General features: G+C 33.8%; 2 protein-coding genes across 2 annotated transcripts; both read left to right on the top strand.

Annotated features, from left to right (window-relative positions):
- The first annotated feature begins 2,589 nt into the window (after positions 1-2,589).
- LOC111999820 (peroxisomal acyl-coenzyme A oxidase 1) lies at positions 2,590-11,197 on the top strand. Its single transcript, XM_024031933.2, has 14 exons — positions 2,590-3,022; positions 3,754-3,862; positions 4,016-4,077; positions 4,330-4,539; positions 4,836-4,923; positions 5,005-5,167; positions 5,859-6,057; positions 7,224-7,421; positions 8,238-8,369; positions 9,331-9,451; positions 9,530-9,640; positions 9,991-10,060; positions 10,470-10,653; positions 10,739-11,197. Exons 1-14 carry the CDS (start codon positions 2,885-2,887, stop codon positions 10,946-10,948), a joined length of 1,995 nt encoding a protein of 664 aa, XP_023887701.1. The 5' UTR covers positions 2,590-2,884; the 3' UTR covers positions 10,949-11,197.
- Positions 11,198-12,313: 1,116 nt separating this feature from the next.
- Positions 12,314-13,994, top strand: LOC136065427 (uncharacterized). Its single transcript, XM_065768583.1, has 2 exons — positions 12,314-13,425; positions 13,638-13,994. Exons 1-2 carry the CDS (start codon positions 13,085-13,087, stop codon positions 13,831-13,833), a joined length of 537 nt encoding a protein of 178 aa, XP_065624655.1. The 5' UTR covers positions 12,314-13,084; the 3' UTR covers positions 13,834-13,994.
- The last annotated feature ends 1,401 nt before the right edge of the window (positions 13,995-15,395 follow it).

Below are 15,395 nucleotides of genomic sequence, written 5' to 3' on the forward strand. Positions count from 1 at the left end.
TGCGGGCAGGGGGGTTAGGTGAGCGCATTCAATGCAGAGGTGACAGCTCGCCTAAGGCTCGCCCCTTTGCCGTGCTCTTGTTGCCGACGCGTGGCACTGGGCCCTCTCCTCCTCGGATATTCAAGGAGTCTCCCTCGGAGGGGAGGTACTCATGTTCTTTTGAGGTCTCGGACGCCCGAGGGTGGGCCCTCCTCGGATATGTTCCTCAAGGGTCGGTCCTCACGCTTTCATCCTCAAACCTTTCATGTATCCTCGGCGTGGGCCCTTGGGCCTGGCTTGGAGTGGGCTGAGGCTACTTGATTTTCTGGCCCCACAGTTGTATTTATAATATTTTCACAACAAATCATAAGTGATAAGTTGTTAGGGTTGTTATCGATGGTCAAAAAAAGTAATTTCAGAAGTATGTTTAAATTGAAATCAATAATAACTTACTACTTATAATTTGTTGTGAATATAGTACTTCTCTTAACATATCACAGATACAAAAATATAATCATGTACATGTTTATTAATAACTATCATAGTTATCATATCTAATAGTTAGAAAAAAAATATAAAAAATCATATTTTGTTCAACTTTCACATGAGTTGCACAAATTAATAACTATGCACGTGAAATTTTAACAAAATATGATTTTCTCTAAATTTTTTTTTTCTAACCATTAAATGTGATAATTATGATAGTTATTAATAAGCATTTACATGATTATATTTGTATATTTGCCGTTTAAAGAAAATGTGACCTGACAATATTCTATTTCTAATGGATGATTTAAATATAAAAAAAAATTAAGGCCTCACTTTACACTTGATTGACTTCATAATATTCTCACATAAGCTTTTGAAACCTCATAATTTTACGTGTCATTATTCTAATACACACACACTATATTTAATTGAGTTTAAATTTTATTTGATATTTAAACCCTCCATTAGAATCCACAATTGAAATAAAAGCACTATTAATAACTATCATAATCACCTATTAATAACTACCATACTTTTCAAATTTCATATTTTGACAAAAAAAAAAAGAAAAAAAAAGAGAGAGACTATTAATGAACACCATACTTTTTAAATTTCATATTTAGGCAATTAATAACCACCACAATTGAGTTTAAAATTTATTTTATATTTAAACCCTCCATTTTAATCTTGCCACAAATTAAAATTAAAAATAAAAGTATTAATAACTACCATAATGACCTATTAATAACTAATATAATTATTTAATTTTATATTTAGACAACAAATAAAATAGAGAAACAAATAATAGTTTATTTAACTTTCCCTTAAATTGCACAAGAGAATGACTAGTTAAAAAATATATTAGTTTCAGTCAATATATATATATATATATATAAAGTTAGCATGTAACCTGGCATAACTTACAATTAATTTAGATATTTTTTTTTTTTTTGAGGAACAATTAATTTAGATATGGTTGTCTTATGTGAACCTATCATAGTTTAACGCTCTAACACGAAAAGAAAATTAAAAATAAATGAAAAAAAATTAGAAAAATTACTCAATGTGATATGAGTTTCTAGTGCATACATGTTAGATTATTATCTATGTGTAAATTTGATAAAAAGGAAAAATTATTGCTCAATGTGATGCAGATAGTAGCTACTATAATTCATTGCCTACCTGACTACTTGTTACTATCCAAAATTATTTAAAGAGAAAGTATACTAACAAAAATCTAATTAAAAACAAGTCAATAATTTATATTAAAAATATACCCAATTAGGAGGTGCCAATGAACACACGCATATAGGGTCCGTTTGGATAGCACTTATTGTTGTTAAAAGTTGATAAAAACTGATTGTTGCTGAAAATACTGTAGCTAAATAATTTTTAAATGTGTAAATAGTGTTGTGGGACCCACTTTTAATATTAAATATTTTGTGAACAGTGCGTGAACAGTACGTGAACAGTATATTCATAGTATATGCACAGTAAATTTTGTCCCCAAAGTCAAAAAAGTCGAAAAAAAAAAAAAAAAAAACGTGAAACTGAAAACGTGCCGCAACTAATTGTGTTATCCAAACCGGGTCATACTGTCCATTTGATACGTATATACCAATTAGTTGATACTACCAAAAAGAAAAAACCATTTCAATTCCTGTGAGTCTGAAACAATCGGCTATGGCCGGTAGAATCGATCCAACCCGAGACAGCAGCATACTCTGTCTGTTTTCAAGTCATAACAACGACAATTGCGTGAAATAGTAGACGACTATATCCACATCCAAATCCAAAATTCTCATCCTATTTTTTTGTTGAGAAAGAAATCTTCATCCTATTTTTGTTCGCTTGCCTCCGACCAACCCATAAAGAAGAAAATTGCCTATTTTGTTTTTTACTTTTTTTTTTTTTTTTTTTAATGTCTAAAAGTTATGCAGTCCAAAATTTGACTCCAAATCATATAAACCCACGTGCCGTTTCGAAATACTTTAAAATGAAAAATAAAAATAAGAAGCCAAATCAAAGCACGCGTTGAATCATATTTTTTTGATGAACGCGTTGAATTTATATTTGGAAACACAACATGAAAATAAATAAGTAGAAGATAAATAAAAAAAGCATGGAAAATCATATTTGGAAACACAATGCCAAGTTGCCAATAAGGCAATAACGAGGAACACTGATCCTTATCCTGCACTGTACTATCTTTGATATACTCTTATATAAAAAAGGGAGCATGTCAATTTGTTACTTGTTACATCATATTTAGCTCCACACAAAAAACACCGATCAAAGGCGCATTCAAAGAAAGAAAGAAATTTGTAGTGAAATTGATTTCTCTCTCTCTTTCTCTGTGAGATTAAATAATTGGGGTTTCGCTTCGGTTAGGGCTTTTGTTGAGTGTTTGTAGGAAATGGCGAGAGTTGATCAGCTAGCGAGCGAGAGGAGCAAAGCTCAGTTCGATGTGGATGAGATGAAGATCGTCTGGGCTGGCTCTCGCCACGCCTTCGAGATTTCTGATCGAATTTCTCGCCTAGTTGCCAGCGATCCGGTCATTTTTCTTCACTTTTTTTTTTTTTTTTTTGAAAAATTATTCGTTTGGCTTTGTTTGGATCGTGAGAAAGTGTAAGAAAGTTGTGCTTGTTTCGGTTCTAACGTAATCATGTTTTTATTTTTATTTTTTTGGTCGATTTATTTGCTCTTAACTTTTATTAGAAAAATTGAAGAAAAAAAAAAAAACTGTGAGCTACCGGGAAACCAAATCGTTTGAATTGTTATGGTGATTGTGTAATGTATCTAGGTTGTGTGGTTCCGATATTTGCTATTGTCAATTTGTGAACTTCTTGTTTGGTTTTTCTTAATTGGATCAGTATTCTTGTGTTTCTAATGCTCCGTTTGGTTGATGGGAAATGGTTGTTCAAAGGAAAAAAAAAGGGTGTAGCTTGGAATTTAAGGTCAGCTGCTTTAATTTGTTTTTCCTATAAGTTTTCTTCAACCAAACACGGATGGACCAGAAAGAATTAGGGGGCAGAGCTTTTTCAATGCGGGCAAATATAATCAAACTAAACAGTAATGACTAATGACTAATGATTGGTTGCTCAATTTTTTTTTTTTTTTTTTATATAAAGATTTTATTGAAAGCTTTCAGGATTTTGTGCATTGGCTCTGTTTAATGGGGGTGGAATAAAAAATTAATTACAAAATACAGAAAGTAAAGGTAATTTTTTTAAGAAAAAGAATATTTTCTTGAAAATGTGAATCTGATAATTCTTTTCCTTTTAGGCCTTTCGAAAGGATAACAGGGCTATGCTTGGTAGAAAGGAGTTATTTAAAAATACTCTGAGAAAAGCAGCTCATGCATGGAAACGGATAATTGAGCTTCGTCTCACTGGTATGTCCTCACTTGATTATTGATGCATTATTGTTATTTCCTTCTGTTCCCTATTTTTTTTTTTTTAAATGATAATTTATTTACATTTGACAATGAGTGAATACCTTTACAAGTTTCGTCTGTAATTCATATTGGAAAGTGTTATTATTACAGACGAAGAGGCATCCAGGTTAAGGTTTTATGTGGACGAACCTGCTTTCACAGATCTTCACTGGGTATGTTCTATTCGTTGTCTTGATTGTATTATATTTATAGTTTACCATGTTCCAATAGTTAGTTAAATCTATGAGGAACGTTAAATTATATGTGGGAAGATAGTTCACTGACATGGTAAAATTGGTTGTAATTTTTGTTCTTTGAATTTTGTATGTTCCAAAGTCAATTCATGTTTGCTTCCAGGATGATCTTATACAAAAATGAGCTTCTTGGTTTGCAATACAAGCTTAATTTATATATTTTCTCTGCAGGGCATGTTTATACCAGCTATTAAAGGGCAAGGCACTGATGAGCAGCAACAGAAGTGGTTGCCGTTGGCATACAAGATGCAAATTATTGGTTGCTACGCACAAACTGAACTTGGTCATGGTTCCAATGTTCAAGGGCTTGAAACAACTGCAACATTTGATCCCCAAACAGACGAGTTCATTATTCATAGTCCTACATTGACTTCAAGCAAAGTGAGTATAATGTGCAATGAACAACCTGATCTTTTTAGAATTAATCATATATCATGAAAATCGCGTATTGGAGAACTGCTCCTAGAGTCCTGCCTTTGTTTTTTTGTTTTTCCTGTAACAATATTCTTAAGCATAACCCAATGAAGGCTTTTATCTCTTTATCTATGCATCTACTATGTGTAGTATAATGCTTTGACAGGGTACTTGAAAAAGAGATATTGTTATGTATTTTTTGTCTCTATGACTGAACTTGTTATACAACGTTCTTACCATTCAACCTCCACTTTTGTGAATAGTGGTGGCCTGGTGGATTGGGTAAAGTTTCCACACATGCTGTTGTTTATGCACGACTTATCACTGATGGCAAAGACTACGGTGTGAATGGTAACTTCCAAACCCATTAAAATTTTCTAGTTTGGGAATTTTTTTTCTTCTGGAATAAGTGTGGAATATTCCCACTTTTAGGTTTCATCGTTCAGTTGCGGAGTTTGGATGATCACTCACCTCTTCCGGGCATAACCGTTGGTGATATTGGAATGAAATTTGGAAATGGAGCATACAACACCATGGACAATGGTGTATTACAATTTGATCATGTTCGCATCCCAAGGGATCAAATGTTGATGAGGTTTGTTTGTTTTATATAGCCTCTCTCTATTTGCTGTCTCGTTTTCATTCTCTTTCCTCTCTCCTAGATATTTAAATTTATTAATTTCAAATGAGCCTTGGGTAAATACTCTAATGACTCCTCATAATGGGTTCCAACGATTTTACTCATGGTTTGGGCAAACCACTTTGAAAATCCATCTTAATTTTAGTGCTATAAAATGGATGGCTTCTTTTACAGGCACAAAAGTAACACAGGGAATTTCTATTACTAGAAAAACCACCAGGATAGCAGGACAGGAGCAAACAGTTTTTGCCCCCCCCACCAAATTTAAGGGGAGTTCTCAGTAATTTAGTAAACATGAGTATTACACGTTCACCCTTCTGTAACCATGAAACCTGTTTATCTGGATTTTCTTAATGTAAAAATAACTTAACACCCTTGACAAACCTTTGAAAGGATTTTGTTAATTTTTGGATCAGAGTTTGTTTTGTGTAAGAAAAGAAGATTTAATTCTATTTAGTAGTCTTGGGTGTTGTGGCATGAACATCATGCTTGGGTAGAGAGGGGGAGGGACTTTGAGAAGATCAGCAATGATTTACCTCACTACCTAAATCCCACTGCCCAATGCAATTAAATTTTATACTTTCGAGAGTACTTTTCAATTTGCATGGATAGGATTGCTGTTCTGAAGCTTGTTCAAATCTGCCAGGGTTTCACAGGTTACAAGGGAAGGGAAATTTGTTCAATCCAATGTTCCGCGGCAGCTTGTTTATGGTACCATGGTATATGTGCGACAAACAATTGTATCTGATGCTTCCTGTGCTTTATCACGGGCAGTTTGTATTGCTACTCGGTATAGTGCTGTTCGTAGGCAATTTGGTTCGAATAACGATGGTGTTGAGACTCAGGTAGGTTAATCCATTTTTTATTTCAAAATTATGAGTATTCGTACTATATGGAAACATGCTGTTGACAGAAAATGTCCCAAGTTAACTTGCTCTTGATAAAAGGTTATGATACTTTGTTGTGTTCAGTTTAATCTCTCAGATGCGAATATGTGTAATAGATTTGAGTAATTTAGAGCGCCGCATAGGATATGTTCTTGTCACATGAGTTTTTTTTTAACATATTATATATATATATATATAATTGGCAAGTTACACACTCGTTATCCAACTCAAGCAGGTCTGGGTAGATAAATCATTGCCCATCGCTGACTGTAGAATCCAGTCAAAACTGTCCGCTGATGACAATCAGGTGGATGGGTTGGGTTTGGTCGGGTTATGGGTTTGGGCCAGCAGTTATGGGCCACAGGGGTAGCTTTGCATTTTGATTAGAATTTAGTTGTAATATAGTGTAACATAAACTATATTGTTATTCACCAAACAAAACACAAATGATTTAAAGCCAAAAACATTTGTTTTAATTTCCACTAATCGATCACTTTTAATCACACAAAAATTAAATTACTCAATTTATTTTCTCAATACACACTAGTCATGTGGCAGTTAAGATTGGATTTTCAATCAATTTGAAACCACCACCTCAGCATAAAAGGCCACGTAAGTTTAATATTCAATCATGGATTGGGAGGGTGAGAAACTCCAACACCCAACATCTGACACAAAACCCAATTTTTAAGAAACCTTGGACCTGAGATCTGTCTGACCCATTGTTGGCAACATCCATGACCCATGATCAGGCTGGGTCTCTTGGATCCCTAAGTAGCTTCACACACATCTAGTGAGTCTTGAACTCACAATCTCACCCTCCATCCTATTATTATGGAAGGAGGAAGTGCCATTTGAACTAGAGATCAGCTCATTGGACACATCAGATTCATTCTTTGTTGATCTTGAACATGTACTGGTATCTTGAATTGGCCAAATTGAGGCACCCTTTACAACCACTCAGAATGATGCTAGGTTAGCCAGGATATACTTATTTTTATTTATTTAAAATTTAAGGTTAGAGTCTTGAAAAATGCTTATTCGATGTAGATGAGTTACTATACATTGATTTGCTTCTTTTCTTAAAAAAATGTCTCTTATGCATTTGCCTCTTTTGCTTTTAGGTGATTGATTACAAAACACAACAGAATAGACTCTTTCCTTTGCTGGCTTCTGCTTATGCATTCAGATTTGTTGGTGAGTGGTTAAAATGGCTTTATACGGATGTGACCCAAAGATTGCAAGCCAATGATTTCTCAACATTACCCGAGGCTCATGCATGTACTGCGGGTTTGAAGTCTTTGACTACTTCTGCAACTGCTGTATGTGAATATTACTAATCTCCAATACCTTGCTTTTCTTAAATATATCAATCAGCTTTGACTCAGTGTTAGTTACATTTCTCTCAAACACGTGTGCACATTTGCACATACACACACAATCGCCCACAATGATTACCAGGCTTAGTGAGGTTTGATGAGCAAAGCTGTAAAAGGGATGGTTGTGCTGTAGTTTGAGGTCAATCTTGGTACTTGTTCTTTTAAGCCAAACTATGTCTCACAGATTTGATGAGCCAAGTAGTACTAACTTGGTAATGAATTTAAACTATTGGTCCTGAGCCAAACACTAAAGACCATGATCTCTAATGCATAAAAATCTACCAAAGTGCTTGATATTGAAAATTGAAAGTCAGAATTACGCGAATGTACAAGGTTTGGCATGTGATAAGTTTTGTATTTTTCAAGCGCAATTGCAATCAAATCACCTGAAAACCCTTATTCGATTATTATTGCAATGCCTTGTAGCTCAACTAATACCTTCTCAACTGGCACCTCTTGGTGTTTCCGTCTAGGGTTTAAATCCCCTCTCCCCCATTATTGTGACTATTGAATTGCAATGCAGAATGTTCTGTTAGTTTTCATTTATTTTTATCTAGTTGTCAGCCATTGTTGTAAATTGGATTGGTTTATATGGCATGTCTTTGAATAGGCAATCATTGTGGCATTGCCCTCATGTGCACACGCATGTTCATGCATGTGTTTTATTAAGATGTGATTGTATTATATTTCATAATATTTGTTTATCAGATGCATATATCACTGACTAGTTGTGATGCTTCTAATTGACTTGGGTTGCAGGATGCAATTGAAGAATGCCGGAAATTATGTGGTGGCCATGGTTACCTTTGTAGCAGTGGGCTACCAGAGTTATTTGCAGTTTACGTCCCTGCCTGTACATATGAAGGAGACAACGTTGTTCTACTTTTACAGGTATGTCAAAAAGAATTGTTATTTCTTTTCGTCTTCTTTTTTTCCTTTTAATTTACATTTATATGTATATGTATATATATATATATATATTTATATATATATTGGAAGTCTGCTGTTGGTTTGCATTGGCATTGAAGAAGATTTCTCTTTGAATATTGCAGTATGAGTTAGAACTTTCAAAATGTGGCTTAGAATATCATTGGCTGGGTTGGTTACTTGTTAATAAAGGCTTTTAGATGTAATTTGATGTTTTATAATTGTCTTGTTTAATTTAGTCTTGTAACTGTCTTGATCTTCTTTTTCATATGAGCATGATCTACCCAAGCAGAAGACAAATTTGGTTGGCCTTTCCAAAATTCAATTTGTGGGCTTCATTTAGGGATATCAAGTTCTTTACTCTCACTTTGCATTTTGGTTAAGGTTTTGATCTGTCCAACTCAAATATTGCTTTTGTCATGCGTATAATTTCTAAGCTCTTTTCTTCAGAGTATTTCATCACAAATGTATGTTTTTATTCATTTCTGAAAGAGATTGGGTACTTCTATCTTGTCTAATGGAATATAGTAATGTTTGTGCATCTCATTGAATTAAGTGGTTCTACTGCATATTTATGTTATATCTTTGAACTTACAAATCTTTCCAGAAAGGGGATGTAAGGTATAGAGAAAACGAAAGTTTTTGCCACTGGCCATAATGATGTTAGAGTATTGGTTTTAGGATCATTTTCTTATCTATTTTATGTTGCATTTGCGGAGATGGCTGCCATCTCTGCGGGCTGTATTTATCACATGCATATTGGTGGAGAACCATACTATAAATCTGATGCACAGCATTGACTAGGTAGGTTACTGGATATCACTTTGGGTTTGTCACTGTCAGACCAACATATGCAATTGCTAGCATTATGCTCGTCAAAGTTCAAACTGTGTTCTGACATTCTACTAAAAAAATCCTCCTCTAGGTTGCAAGATTTCTTATGAAGACTGTTTCTCAGCTTGGGTCTGGGAAGAAGCCTGTTGGGACAACAGCTTATATGGGTAGAGTGGAACATTTGATGCAATCCCGCTGTGATGCTCAACGAGGTAATACATTTTATGCTGCTGGGTAGAGTATTTATTCTTGCATAGATTGGTAATCTGTATCCTTTTAATGGCCTGCAGCTGAGGATTGGTTAAAGCCCAGTGTAATACTGGAGGCATTTGAAGCTAGGTCTGCTAGACTGTCTGTTGCCTGTGCTCAAAACCTTGCCAAGTTTGCAAATCAAGAAGAGGGTATGCCTAATTCTGCATTGATTAAAGTATATACTAGATGTATCTCTCTCTCTCCCTCTCTCTCTGATTTGTTATTTGACCACATATATAATTTGTGGCCAACATAATCTTATTGCTTGGATGGGTTGAATATCAACAAGTCATTGTATAAAATATATCCTTGCTGGCTTGAACTTCTTGTTTGTGTTTTTATGTCATTTGTTGAAGTTTGGAACTAAGGTTTCTTCAGACTAAAATTCAAGTTCAGAACCAAGACTTCTTCTGACTAAAATTAGAGAGCTTTCTATAGCATAATATATATATATATATAATCTAGATGTGCTTCTACTTACTCTTGTTTTTCACTTCAGGCTTTGCTGAACTCTCTGCTAACTTAACCGAGGCATCTGTTGCTCATTGCCAATTAATTGTTGTTTCCAAGTAAGTTTCTTCCACATTATCCTGTCAACTGAAAGTTTATTGGACTTGGCTCCTTGCGGTGCCTCTTTTGTCAAACATCCTGTATGATGCAATCTCGGAATCCTCTTGAGACTAGTGATTGAGGTTTAGCCTTAAGCAACCTTGTGACTGTTTCACATTGTTAATGTACAACTGCATCACATAATTAAATGATATGCTCTATCATTTTATTGATGTAGAATGGATGAATATTTTTATGTTGACCTGCTTTTTCATTGAAATAGCAGCACCACTCTGTACCATGATGTGCTGTCCCTCTCAAAAGACGAAAATAAAATAATTCAGTATTTTTTTGGTTGCTGGTAATAGAAAAAATAGTGAATGCTGAATTAAAATTCTAATTGTGATTCTTTTCTATCTTCCACTTCAGGTTCATTGAGAAACTGCAACAAGACATACCTGGAAAGGGGGTGAAAGAACAGTTAGAGATTCTATGCAACATATATGCTTTGTCTCTTCTTCACAAACATCAAGGTGATTTCCTCTCCACTGGCAGCATCACTTCCAAGCAAGCTTCTCTTGCAAATGATCAATTGAGATCTCTGTATTCCCAGGTTTGTCCCAAACAATTCTCTCTCATTATTAGCCTCTTAATGCCATAAAACGACTGATCTAATTACTAAATACATGGATTCTTAGGTTCGTCCGAATGCAGTTGCCCTTGTTGATGCATTTAATTACACTGACCACTACCTTGGTTCGGTTCTTGGACGATACGATGGTAATGTGTATCCAAAACTCTATGAGGAGGCATGGAAGGATCCTTTGAATGACTCAGTTGTGCCTGATGGCTACCATGAATATATTCGGCCACTGTTGAAGCAACAGCTCCGCAATGCAAGGCTTTGAAGAATATGTAACAATTATGCAGATAATTCCTTCCAATCCAACATAATAATATTGGGGTTTTGTTATTGTTAATAAAGCGATGATCCCTCACCAGAAGGGGTTGCGTTGAAGAATATATGACAACAAACATTTATGGTCTATTTACTGTGGGTTCCACTTGTGAGAGATGTCTCATGAATCTCATGAGCAGCCATTTGTATCACATAACATGGTCATATATTCTATCATATGCTCTCTTTTTTCTTTTTCTTTTTTTGCTAAAATTCTATCATATGCTCTAACGAAAAAAGATACTATATGCTCTAATTTTGATCCTCCATGGGAAATCTCTCCCATCTTATCTGATATTCGCAACCCGCTTCCCTGTTTCTCGACCATGAATTTCAATTTTTTATTTTTTATTTTTTTATTTTGGAGGGTGATGCTAAGGTGGTCATAGATTCTATCGTATGCTCTAATTTTGATCCTCTCTGAGAAATCTCTCCTATCTTATCATATTAACCTGCTTTCCTGTTTCTGGACTATGAATTTCAATTTTCTATATGGTTCATCAAATGAGATGGCTCATCTTTGGGCCTGATGGGCTTCTTTTTCCTCAATTTGAAAAACTCATTCCATATCTTTCATCTCTCACTAGGTCTTTTATAAAATGTAGAAGTCTTTTGTAAGAATGTTGATAGGTCAAGTTGTCTTTGCCCTCTTTGGGGCTTGGACTGCCATTCTCACCTCGAACTCAATGCGACCAGGAAATAACACTCACCTTCAAACCTTCAATGGTGGTGAGAAGGTATCTTGCAACAGCTTCAAACGAGTTAATAGATTCTGAGTCAAATTTTGTTAAGTTTAGAAATTTCTTAAATGTCAAGTTAAAAAAAAAATCAAGTCATATGATCATATCACAAGAGGGTAAATTTGTAATTACATCTATTTCTCACAAAAAAAAAAAAAAAAATTTATAATTACATCTAAATTAATTCCTTATTAGTTGTTAGTAGAAAAAAGCTTCATGTTACAGCTAATTATATCATGTGGTAGCTCAAGCCTTTTTAAACATTACCCTATTTTACTAATCAAAACTGGTATATTCTCTTCCAAATTCTTCTAGGAAGTTCTTGACCTTGTAACTTGTACAACTAATCTGATTGTAACCATTAATAGCTTATTCCAATCAACTCCATTAATTATCTTCCATATCAGAGATATAAGCAAGAGTTATTTCTCACCATGCTTACATAAATACGAGTTGCTTTCTAAATCCACGACTTTCTGATCAATAGTTTTTGTTTTTATAATATGTAACTTACATTTTTTTTCTGAGGAGAATCCCCCTTCTTTTTTTTTTTTCTTTTTTTTTTTTTGGTGCAATTGAGGACACTGAGACACTCCCAATTTACTGATTTAAGGTAGACAAAAATGATAGTTCTTTGAATTTAAGTACATGATTAAATATTGAAACGTTTCAAGTACCTATTTCCAACTTTGCCGTCAAATGCACTTCTTTCCCAAAGAGTCATAAATATTGTCATATCAAAGCCCTAAACGTCACTTGCATGAGTCTCTTTAATAATTATCCAACTATTCCCAAAAAATGCTACTATGCTCCCAATCTTTAGGCTTTAGCCATTCTTTTTTATTTATTTTTTTATAAATTTAGCTTACCTCTAGTACTTTTTTTTTTTTGGAGATTAAAACCCACTACCATTTGCCATTGTATATTTAAAACAAAAAAAACATGTCTAGTTTAAAAAGTACCGAAGGTAAGCTAAACTCCTTTTTTATCACTATAGTTTAAACATGGCCAGGGTTGGAAGCCTTGTGGACATTTTGCTCTTCTACACAATTGAGAGACTCCTCTTCAATAGAATGGTATGTTCAATGGGCAAAAATCCTCAAATGGTCAAAAAAGCCTTGGCTCTATGGCTTATGCTAGAGGAAATTGGTTACCATGACTTAATCCGAATGATCCGTTCCTTTGACAAAAACACAATCGAAGCCCTTTTCGACGAAGGATTGCAGTGCCTAGAATGCATACAACCTAATGCAATTGAACCAAGTGAATCAGAGGACACCCAAGTTTTTGTAGGTCTACTTGACGAGCCCATGAACTGAAGGTTCTTTTATTATAACCGAGAGTTCATGCACAAAAGCTATATGCATGTTATGGAGACTGTTTGTGACAAAATATTTGGTGAGACTTTAGCTATTAAGGTAGATGATTGGGGCATGCGACCAGTTATTAGACCTATTGGAGAGGGAACTAGTTCACATGGTGCAGCCCTTGGAATTTATAGGACTCACAATGAGCCTGGTGAGGTATTAGCTCATGCTAGTGATGAAGTGCCAAAGCAATCAAATTTAAATCCTGATGCAAGTGAGTTTTATCCTGGACAGGCCCCAGAGGAAACTAGGTCTATGTTCCTGACATTCCCTAGTGGTTATCCTCTTAGCCAAGAAGAGATTGTCTACTTCTTTACCTCGTATGCATGCTCGTTATTCTCTAAATATCACTTTCTTTATTTTATTTCTTATTATCTATCGGATTCCTTTGTCTTTATATATGCTAATTATCGTTGCACACAGCTTGTTACACTGTCGTACTCAGCCTGTAAAATCATAACACAATTTTAATTGTGTTTTATACACGGTGTGTAACTATATGTTAATTATCTTTGTGGTGTTATGTTTATAGGAACTGGGGGCCAGTGGTGAAAGAGGTTGTGATTGAAAGGACTCGTCCAGGACAAGATCCAGTCTATGGGCGTATTATTTTCACCACTTCCTTGGTGATACCAATGGTTTTAAATGGGCAAGTGAAAGCCAAGTTCTTAGTGAATAGCAAACATTTGTGGGCTCGAATTTACGTACCCCCGTCACCGAGGAAGTAGGAAAAAATAGAATTTGAGAAAATAGAATAATTAAAATGATTCTGTGTTTAGAAGTTCCGTTTTAATCATACCCGTAAATAGTTTTAGTGCTATATTCCAAATTAAGATGCTATCACTGATTGGTTAAAATGGTTGGAATACAATGTGCATATTGAACTTTGAATGAATCTATTTCACTATTTTGTGTTGGTTCGAATTTTCTTCCCCTGATTAATACTATCTATTACTAATTTTTTGATAGTTATATAATGAGGAGAGGTTCAAATCATGTATATAAGACACCACAAAGAATGTCATTACTGTTGAAGTATCAATTGAACCTTAAATTCTCAAATCTTGTATATATTGGAATTTTAATTCCCAACATGATTAAACTATATTTCAGGTCGAAATTTGAGACAATGAAACCAAATGAATTTATATGAACATGGCATGAAGTAAATCCAATTGTAGTAATCATGTATGGTTCTCTTCTTTTATTGTTTATTTGGATATAAGGTTAAAAATTCATTGAACTATTTATGAATAGCTTGGTTTCATTTCAATAAAAAAAATTTCTTATGTTTGTTTAGAAAACAAGTTAAACTCAAGCTTAAATTTAAACTAAACTATTAAATAAGCTGAACTCAAGTATAATGATATATTCATAAACAAGTTTGCAAGTGGGAGCCTCTATTTATGTATAAATTGAGATTAGGCTATATAAATTATTATATATAATTTACTAATAATCTAAACAGTTCATTGATATATATTTTTTAACAATACAAAAATTGATAAATCTAATTTGGCATAAGCTCATAAAAAAAAAAAAAATTCTACTTAATTAACTCAAATGATGTAATTTAAATATAATTTAGTTATAAATTATTAATATAGATTTGTGAAGGGGCAGCAAATTTTAGTTGTAATTTTTATTATATATAGAGAAAAAAAAAAGCTAATTAAGTAACTCGTAAACAAGTTTGAACTTATTCAACAAAAAATAAAAAATGAATTGCCAAGAATCTTGTAACTTAATTGATACATCTAGTACTTCTAATAAAGAAGTCGAGTTCAAATCACTCATTCCTCATTTTAACTTTCAAATTTATCAACAAAAAAAAAAGAATTAAGTTTAAATATGTAACCTAATTTGATGATGAGTTTGAGTTCAATTCGTGTTTAAATAAAACTAAATAATCTAACCCTAAATTTTTAGTACTTGGTTGGACTCGTTGCTAGCCCTATTTGGATTTTAGATAGAGGTATTTAGAATGATGCTTGAATTTCAATTTTCCCATTGAAATAACTTAATTAAAGTATGAAGGGGCAATTTTTTTTCCTCTCCATAAAATTTATGGACGGAATGGATTTGAGATTTATTTATATATGGATTTGAAATGATTAGATTCAATTTTTTTTTTCCAAATATAGTGGGCAAACTACCTTTTCCTATCAATGGGGGGAGTAGGGTAGTTGATAATTTCCCCTATTGTCTTTGAAATAAACAAATTTCTCCTTTTATATTGGAAAAATGAGAAAAATACTTCAAAAAAAATTTTCCCAGTTAAAACCAATGG

Source organism: Quercus suber, unplaced genomic scaffold (assembly GCF_002906115.3).
Source record: "Quercus suber isolate HL8 unplaced genomic scaffold, Cork oak 2.0 scaffold_26, whole genome shotgun sequence".
Taxonomy (NCBI): domain Eukaryota; kingdom Viridiplantae; phylum Streptophyta; class Magnoliopsida; order Fagales; family Fagaceae; genus Quercus; species Quercus suber.

Excerpts from the sequence above, each read along its gene's own strand:
- LOC111999820 (XM_024031933.2), top strand. The coding sequence starts at position 2,885 with ATGGCGAGAGTTGATCAGCTAGCGAGCGAGAGGAGCAAAGCTCAGTTC. Across the intron at positions 4,540-4,835 it reads CTACATTGACTTCAAGCAAA|TGGTGGCCTGGTGGATTGGG; the intron begins GTGAGTATAATG and ends TTTTGTGAATAG. Across the intron at positions 10,061-10,469 it reads CAATTAATTGTTGTTTCCAA|GTTCATTGAGAAACTGCAAC; the intron begins GTAAGTTTCTTC and ends CTTCCACTTCAG.
- LOC136065427 (XM_065768583.1), top strand. The coding sequence starts at position 13,085 with ATGCACAAAAGCTATATGCATGTTATGGAGACTGTTTGTGACAAAATA. Across the intron at positions 13,426-13,637 it reads ATTGTCTACTTCTTTACCTC|GAACTGGGGGCCAGTGGTGA; the intron begins GTATGCATGCTC and ends TTATGTTTATAG.